The following is a 9,488-nucleotide window of genomic DNA, read 5'->3' on the forward strand; positions in this document are numbered from 1 at the left end:
ATATATATATATATATATATATAGAGCTTCCCCACTGCGTCGCGTTCTCAGATCAGTTGGTCGGGCATCTGCTTGTCAGTTGTAAGTCCCCTCTGGTCTGAGGTTCAATTTCCCCCGGTTGAGGGTGTGGTACTCGAATTGCTAGATACATTGGGGATGATCGGGGCTCGTATAAAAGCCTCTAGTGTGTGTGTATATATATATATTAGGTTATTTTTTTAGGTTATTATTTTAGGTTATATATATAAATACATACATATATGAAGCTTCCTCACCACACCATGAAAGTCTGCATGGGCCTTAACATCTTATGTATTTTAGTTAAATAAGTTAGTCTATTTTTATTATAATTTAAAATATAAAGGTTATATAAATAAATCTAAAATTTAGGTATTACATAAATAAATATATAAAATTTTATGAAGTACATGTTGTGAGGAAACTGTGCAAACTAATTCGAGAGTTCTGAAATAAAATAAAGCACATATGCACATAAAGTAATAAAAAAGAGAAAATATTGAGCACTCAAATTTAATACGAAAAAAACCTTAGCAATAGAAAAAATCACAAACCACATCACACCAAAAAATTTACTATGAAGAAATGGGGAGAATGTGCAAAATACACCATTAAAACCTCTCTACACATGGAACTAGCGGGCACTCCAACATCTCTCTCACAAGAGAACTCGTAAAATCTAGCTTTAGTGCATGCACAAGTCCCGCAATGATGATGATCCTTTAAAGGCTAAATTGCACATTTTAGTTACATGCACCTAAGCGCCGTACCGAGATGTAGAGTTTCTAGGTGCTCTGTTTCTAACACTAGAAACAAATGTATTTGGGCAACATTTTTATTCCAGCTTGATTTTGGAGAATCTTTTTCTGGCGCTCAGGCGCCACATCAGGGGGTCAAATTGTTGCTCATTTCTAGAGGTCTCTGCTAGGATTTGGGGCACCCAGCTAGGTATTGGGTGTAATTTTTTTCTTACACAATCATCCTCCACAGTACAATCTTCAACTTGGAGACTGATTGCAATCACCTCTCTTCTAAACTTGTACTTGACATATATTTTTATGCAACATACACAAATATCCTCGTCGAGTGACATGACACTATAGTTGGGTTCTACACCGTCATAACCGCGCCTTGAGTCAATCGTGGCAAAGCCGACATTGCTTCTGGTATCCTCCAGGTTGACTTTTATTCCTGTGACAAAAGGTTGTATCCTGTTGATATGGGCATTCTTTTGGTGCAGACCGTCAACTAGAGTACCTCGTACTATGTCTGAGCCTTATTTTCCAAGACCTGAATAGGCGAATTTCATGCTGGAACTGCTCTGCTCGAGGATACGTAGACAATTTAGCTTCTTTAACTATTTTGAAATGCATTTATGGTCCCTAAGGAGGTTCAAGGATCATTACCTGCTCAAATTCGATGCTCTGGAGGTCCGCGAGACCTGTAACCCCCTTTGCAACCTTCTACGAAAGCCCAATCTTTCTATATTCTGATGTGACCATATGTAATTCAGGTGTGAACACACCTAGTTAGTGACGTGGCCATACCTAATTGAGGCATGGCCTTGTCAAGTCCACCCCACATAGCCCCAAAAGGTTGTGGTCGGCATAACCACACCTAAAGGTGGCGTGGCCACGCCTGCCAAACAGAGGCTACGACATAATTACACAGCAATCTAGGCATGACCATGCCTAAATATTAACAGACACCCAAGTTTGTCGATCTGTGTGACCACGCTCGCAAGTGGCGTGACCACGTGGCCCAGGAAGAACACTCGACGTAATTACACCGGGTCTCGAGAGTGGTCATGCGCCATTAATCTGCGACACTTTAAATAGTGGCGTGACCACATCTCGAGCGTGGCCATGTCGTCGAGACAAGTTCATGAATTTTGACCCTCTGATCCCCGAATTCCCGACGACAAGGCGACCAGGACCGCCAGTCCATCCCCTTTTGCCTAGCTCTTCATCAAAATAAGGTATATGAGATATTTTAGGGCCATTCCAAATTGAAAAAATGGCTTAGACCCCTTAGCTAATCTTCCTATGGTTGTTTGACCAATGGGGAGGAGGGTATTTTGCAAGGATCTGCTGTCACTTTGCTTGGGGGAGCTTACGGAAGAAGAGAGCTCGAGGGAGGGCATTCGAGGAGCTTCCAAGAACATTTCTTGAGGGATTTCTTCTTCTTCCTCAAGAAGAAGCTAAGGCAAGCTATTCTTCTTCGACCTAAGTACTTTTCCTTTTAGCAGTTACGAATATAAAATAGTGCTAGTGTTAGTTATGAATTTTAGAGTTAGTTATAAATATAAAGATGCATATTAATTACTTTGACATTTATATTAAACTAGAAACAATTATGTAACTTACTAAAAACCCTATATGATCAATAAATAAGGAGGGTCATTTCTCTTCAAAAAGGGATGTATTGAATTTATTCTTTGCAAACTTGCATTAATATGTATTATATTTTTTCTTCTTTGCTTCTTCTGTTCCTCTCATCTGTCCAACGCTCTATTCTTTGATATTGATTTACATGTCATTCTCTAATTCAACATATATATATATATATATATATATATATATTTGTGGAAAGAGTATTATTTATAGACCAAATCAACACTACGTGAAATGATTCGGAATTTTTTATTATGAAAAGAAGTTTCGGAAATTTTATTTTTTGCTTTTCGCTGCCGGTGGTTCGGTGAACCGTCAAGTCTTGCCTTTTGATCAAACAGCCACCAGCACTGGTAAATATCCCATGCAAATTCGCTTTTCCATAAGAAAGAAAAAGCTCCTACATCCGTCGGATTTTCTTCAAGAGTCGTGCTAATATCAAACTCACCGCCATAAATATCGACGGACACCAAACATTGGACCAGTTTTCTGTTCACGTGGATGTGGAAGAAAGAGCCGTGTAAGACAACAACAGCCACTCCGCACGTGTGGCGCACGCGTGCATGGCCTTTTTTAATTTCACACGCTTCCCAGAGGATTTATATTGGGCAATCGAGCAGTTGAAATGGTAGGAGTGTAATTTGTTTAATTGAGTTGTGGGCATCTGTAACTTTCTTCTCACTGGCCTGCTCGACGTTCGTTACTTAAAGTCTTCTCAGATTCTGCTGCGAAGTTCCCTCTGCTTCTGCTCTTAGATCTTGAAACTCCGTCTCCGTTCTTTGGTGGCGGGAAGTATACGCTTCCGGTGAGGATTCTCAGCTCTGTGCTCTTTTGGGAAGAACTTGGTGTTCGATTGCTTGTTTTATTTGGTGGCTGGGATTGGTTGTTCGAGAGAGAAAAGAGGCCGAGCTGGAGGGTTAGGGTTTCTGCTTAATGGTATTTGTTGAAGGGATTAGTGATGAGGGGAGTGAACGGTCATGATAGCTTGGAAACGGTGGCTGCAGCTGCGAACGCCATTGCTTCGGCGGGGAGTCGAGTTCAGCCCGGTTCGGTTCGGGTAGGTTTATTCTATTTGTTCATGGAATTTATGGTTTCAATAGTGCATCATTTTTTTTTTTGACATGACATAATTGAGAATTTACCTGAAGGTTTTGGTTCTGTTGAAGGAATTCATTATTTCTTTTTTTTTTTGTTTAATTTGCAGTTTAGTTTGTTTTTTTTATCTTTTGGGTATATACTTTTCAATAATTGGATTTATGGTGATTGCGCCCGACAGAATCGTCCGTTTTTAATTATTTAATTAATAACTTGGTTTGGGTTTTTGCAATCATTCTTATGCTGCCAGAATCATTTTTTAATTATTTAACTAAGTTTTTAGTTTCAATAATTATTTAATTTGGATTTTAGAATCAGAAGGAAGACGGTAGATTGTAAATCATACTGCTAAGCTTTTCGGGTTCTTAGCTTTTGAAAAATTTTCGGACTTCACTTAAATTCAGTGCAGATAGGATGAGTTTGTAGTCCTATGTTTTTTTCTTCATCAGCGACAGATTCAAACGTGTGCTTTTGTGTACGTATTTTGATGCCTTCGCTTGATTCCTTCTAATTTGTGCTCAAAATCATCCCTATAAGTGTAGATTTAGTCTGAAACACTTAATTAAAGAGATTGGCTCATATTAATTAAAGAGTTTGGCTCACACGCAACTTTCTTTTGTTTTTGTCTTTGCCTTGACATTTACTTGTGTTATCTTCTAAACTTTTAACGTTCAGACAAATTGCCCTTGATAGAGATTCAGAAAGAGACAAATTATATTTTGATTGTTTTTAGTCTAGGTGCATGTGCGCATATTTACTTGTTATGCGAGCACTTGAACTGAGTTGTAAACCTTTGCGCTATAATACATAAAATCTCTCGGGGCAGATGGTGATATCAAAGATACAAATTTAGAGTTAAACTTTTAATGTGAACTGGTGATGGTATCCTATGCGGACTATCTTTTAGTATTAAGCTCTTGGATTAATTTTTAGGCCGTGTTTGGCTGCAGCACCGGATTCATATTAAGTATAATTTATCAAATCCGGTAAATCCGGCAAGCCGTGAGGGGAACGAATGCCGCAAGAAACAACAATGTAAATCTATTAAATCCGCCTCACACCCGGGTTTAATAAATATGAATGTACGTCCCATAGGAGATGAAATGGGGAGAAAGAGACGGAACATGGAAGAAAGCGGTTTAACGTAGAGTTGGATTTAGTTTTCGTTTTTTTTTGTGTTTGTGTTTGACTGGATTTAGGTTAAATCTGATTAAAAGTGTGCTACCAAACACCCCCTTAGGGCTTTATTTTCCAATAGAAAGTGAGTGAGAATACTTCTATATAGAAGACGTGTTGTGTTTGTTAATGTGTATAAATTAATATGTGTTTTGCCTTTTGCTTTACACATATATCTATTAAAAGTCACATATGTTGGAACAGAAAGTTTGCAAGCATCCACTTCATCAGATTATGGTGGTTTATTTACAGATTTTGAAATATATTAAACCTTTTTACTAAAGAAATTTTGCGGATTAATGTCAGATATTTTTGCTGCTAATAGGACAATTACCGCGAGCGAATTTATGCCGGCAAATTGCCTAACGCAAAGGCAATTAGCATGAGGAATTGACGACGCAAATGTTTGCTTTGGATGTTGCATTTGAAATGTGCGCTGTTAGAATGTTGCATCGAGATTCTTGTGGACGCTAAATTTAACTATGAAAAAACATTCGATTTTGTCGGACGTAGAATAAACATCAGAATACGGTAGAATCAATAATTTATGTTAAAAATGTAATTAAATTTCCAATATTACTAGCGGGCTATCAGCCTCTGGCTCTGTGTGTCCCAAATGTGCTCGTAATCGTTCTATAAAATTAAAATCAATGTATAATTAATAATTTACGTTAAAAATGTAATTAAATTGTAAAAAAAAATACAATTTTTTTTTACTTACATAGACACGTCGAGATAGGCTGGAAGGTCAAAGACTCACTGTTGCATCCCTAGGTGTTGATGTATTTGGAAATGCTACTCTGCAGTGGCGGGTGACTGAATAAGCTCCTAAGTCTGTGAACATGAAAAAATAGTAAGTATCAGATAATTTCATCAATGAATTATTAAGTATTGAGTGAATCTTGTCAACTTTCTCTAGTGCTCTATGCGCGGGACCGATACTCCAATGTGGAGTGTGGCGCCCCTGCTCCCTAGTTTCTCTATTTCTGTTGGCTTGTATCTCTCTTCCCTTGATATTTGGGAGTTGCCCATAATCAGATCAAATTCGCCCCTATCTCCACCTTAACCCAGATCGACTGCTCTCTCTTCTTACAGACCGTTGTGAGCGTATCACCCAACCGATGCCTGAATCGATCCTAAAAATAATGTTGGATCTTCTGATGATACTTAAACAAGTGCAAAATAAATGTTACACAATATTTATTAATATAACAAATAAACACAAAATTATAATTACAGTTCAAATCAACTGATTTTATCTCGAACCCTCTGAACCACATGTCCTGAATCACGATCAGGTTCTTCTAGGAGAGATACATAGCATCATATCTACTATTAATGAACTCTGTGATATGCGTAATGGCCTGTCTGGATGGGTATAACTTGAAATAGAAATTTTAGTTATACACATGTAGCAATAATAAATTCAATTTATTCTAAATCAAGGTAACTCATGAATCTCATTCCAGCTCAAAATATACCAGAGTATCCAAGATAATAAATATGGCTAGCTTGACGTGCTAGAACAAATAAATCAAACTTCACATATCTTATGTTCATTTTAACTTTCGTGATATCATATGAGTTTAGTGTTCTTATACCTTGATTAAGAACACAATGAAATTACTCATAGTTGAATAAATATATGTTGCAATTAACACAACGTGGATATCACAACTGCACTACTACTTGCAAAATGTTGTAGTAGTTGATCTCATTATCCGATTGGGTGTTTCCTCTAACTCAGGCATCACAATTATACGTCTTCTTCATTACACGCAAGAATTTGTGTGAAATCTATAACCATTTACATTAAATATTTGTCATGTAGTGACATTGTGCTTAGACGCTTAAACAAGATCTAATAAGTCATCACCCATAACTCTATTACTCTGATTGTGAACCTATTACAAATTTCAAAATATAATTATTTTTAATTTGAGCAACCAACTTACATATTGTTGAATTGAAGAGTTACTTAAATGTAAAAAAAACATATAATTTGAAACATATTAGAAATTCTTCTTTAATTTTTTTATTATGACAGAGTTGTTCTCTATGTTTAAATTGCTGACAAACAACTTACTCGCATAATTATTAGTTATTATGAGCAAGTTAATATGAAATTATGAGTAATAGTGTCTAATTAGTAGAAATCTTACCGTCTAAATGTTTGGATTTCGTCACAGTTAAGAAGAATATTTAAAACCACCACTCGAAATTGAGGTAGCGTGTAACATGCCTCCTTGATATTTCTCTTGATATCTAAATTACTAATAATTTGGACTGTGAAGACATCTCTCCACTGGTTTGATGTATTGGATGATGTTGTTCAACATAATAATAGCATAATATTATTTTCTGAAAGAACAAGCATACTTTGCATATTCAGCCCTTTAGACGTACTTTATTTTGTATAGTTTTTTTTTTATTTTTAAAAAAATGAAACATTTAAACATTTTTAATAAATTATGATAATAAATCTTTATAATATAAAAAGTTAGACATTAAGATGACATACCCCTCAAAAGGATACATCCATTCGTACTGTACTAAATTCTCATGTATAGCCTCATAACAAAGATGGGGCAGGTGCTCCATAGAGTTAAGAAAACAAGGAGAAAATATCTGCTCGAGTTTACATAATATTAATGAAGTACTAACTTCAAGTTTTCTCAACACATTAATATTCAGATTTCCTAAACATAAGTTTTTAATAAATGCTCAAAGTTTGATTAATGAACTAAGTATTGAATTTGACAGAACACTAAATGCAATTGACAATAAAAATTACAAAAAAAATGTGACATGCATGATTTTTAATGTCAATTATCTTTTCTGCTCCCACGTCAACGCAACTGTTTGAGTTGGACATATATCTGCAAGAAAATTTCAAAAAATGCATCCATTCGCGTAATATTATTTTTTGATCCAATATTGGACGATACTTAACTTTAGACTTTCTTAGTTTACTTGTCTTTATCTCTTGAAGTTCAAACTCTCTTTTTGCAATACTCCTCGAAGTTCAATCTTGCTTTGATATTATCTTTATTTTTGCTCTTATAATCCATCCTAGTATTGAACATGTTATCAAATTTTTTTTCTCAATTATCATAACATTGAAATTATGTCTAATCAAATTAGTTCTCTAGTATGAAATACCCAAAAAAATACTTCATTTTGTCTAATTAAATGTAACAACAAAAGATTTGAAGTTAGTTATGAGCTCTCAATTATCTTTAGTATTTCATTAATCATCTATCATAAATTGTCCTTAGTTATTAATTGGGCATGGCGTGATTTAAGGTGAATGCCATGTACAGATCCATACATTAAGGACAATCTAATTTTTCCGCATTATTCCAACTAGATAGCATCCCATAACTTGAAAAATCACTAATCTTCTACATCAGCGCAACTTTAAGTTTAAAATTTTGTTTCATAGTAATATTATTATTAAGCACGTCTGTTTTCCATAATGTTTGAAGCTCATCTATAGGTTGTAAGTAGTCAATAGTTTTTCTTTTTGAGCTATGTAGACATGATATGATCAACGTTAGAAATAGAACGACATGGTCATGCACAAATCAGAGGCAAGTTATATCGTGTAATAATTACGGGCCAAGATAAGCAGTGTTGCAGTCTGACTGTATGGTGTAAACCAATATACACATAAACTAAGTTTAATGTTGTGTGGTTCAATAACAAAGTCAGGTAAGTACGCTCGAAATATTCCAGGCTTCCTCATCTGACAGATGACCCAAAGAGTTGGTATCAACAAATCTGTTTTTATGCTATGTCATGTGAGGAGCTGTATGTGTAGAAACGAATCATCTTTGAAGCCGGAGAATGTGGGGTAAATAGAAGAGACATTTGTGTGAAAAATTTTTGTAATTTTTTATTTTCTCAGTCTATTGATTTGAATCTCTCAACACAACCAAATCTGCATTACGTCTGTATTTCTTTTGCCTTGTAATATAATATGCAACCATTAACACAACAATCTATCTCATGAAATAATAACCCTAACTTTGATACCAATATTTTTGTTCTCTAGAGGTTTTATGAAACTAAAATTTTCTTAGGGTTTCTTTTCTTCACTAATAGTGCAATTTGATTAAAGCATTATCTAGATATATTATAATATAATTTAATGCTCAATATTCTCAGCGCTATTGTTGACTTTTAATTTGTGGTACAACCTTCCCACAAAGGTTATTGTGCAGCATTTAGTAAATTAGAAAAATTTTTACGCTTCATCGTTCGACGCTTGATCATCCTTGGGAACATTCTAAACGAAATGAGCTCTACTTGTATCAAAAAGCATGTCTTCATATGCTAGGATCATATTCCTTTGGAGGGGCAAAATTTGATGAAACACCAATACGATCCTACTGAACATCTGGTTCATACTCACCATATGCAGTCCAACACCAATACATAGGTTGAAAATCCTCACGGTATAAATTCAACTTGGTTTCAACTTGTGTTAGGTATGCTTGATTTTTGTGCTTCATACATGGACCTTGAAACTTACTTTCCGAAAAACCAATGAACAGTTGTGATGTCACTTGCACAGATTCTGCTATATCATTCAAAAACTCATCAGAGAGTCATTTTCTACATAGATACAATCTATACAATCCATGATCCGTATTTTTAATATCCATCAACAACATATATATAAATTTAAATAGTAAGGCATTGAAATCATCAATTATACTAAAGCCTAAATGCGTGCGCGCGCGCGCGCGCGCACATACACACACACACACACACACACACATATATATATATATATATATA

General features: G+C 35.3%; 1 protein-coding gene and 1 long non-coding RNA gene across 2 annotated transcripts in view; one reads left to right on the forward strand and one right to left on the reverse strand.

Annotated features, from left to right (window-relative positions):
• The first annotated feature begins 3,060 nt into the window (after positions 1 to 3,060).
• The window catches only part of LOC110025093, a 15,122-nt gene continuing 8,694 nt past the window's right edge, over positions 3,061 to 9,488 (forward strand). The window contains exon 1 of the mRNA XM_020725367.1: positions 3,061 to 3,468. Coding sequence (XP_020581026.1) covers positions 3,370 to 3,468 — 99 coding nt within the window. The 5' untranslated portion in view covers positions 3,061 to 3,369. The remainder of the gene's footprint in view (positions 3,469 to 9,488) is intronic.
• Positions 5,119 to 9,488, reverse strand: part of LOC110025094 — a 21,979-nt gene continuing 17,609 nt past the window's right edge. The window contains exons 3-4 of the long non-coding RNA XR_002294085.1: positions 5,404 to 5,516; positions 5,119 to 5,315 (exon numbers count right to left, since the gene is read on the reverse strand). This is a non-coding gene — a long non-coding RNA (uncharacterized LOC110025094). The remainder of the gene's footprint in view (positions 5,316 to 5,403; positions 5,517 to 9,488) is intronic.

Source organism: Phalaenopsis equestris, unplaced genomic scaffold (genome assembly GCF_001263595.1).
Source record: "Phalaenopsis equestris unplaced genomic scaffold, ASM126359v1 Scaffold000288, whole genome shotgun sequence".
Lineage (NCBI taxonomy): Eukaryota > Viridiplantae > Streptophyta > Magnoliopsida > Asparagales > Orchidaceae > Phalaenopsis > Phalaenopsis equestris.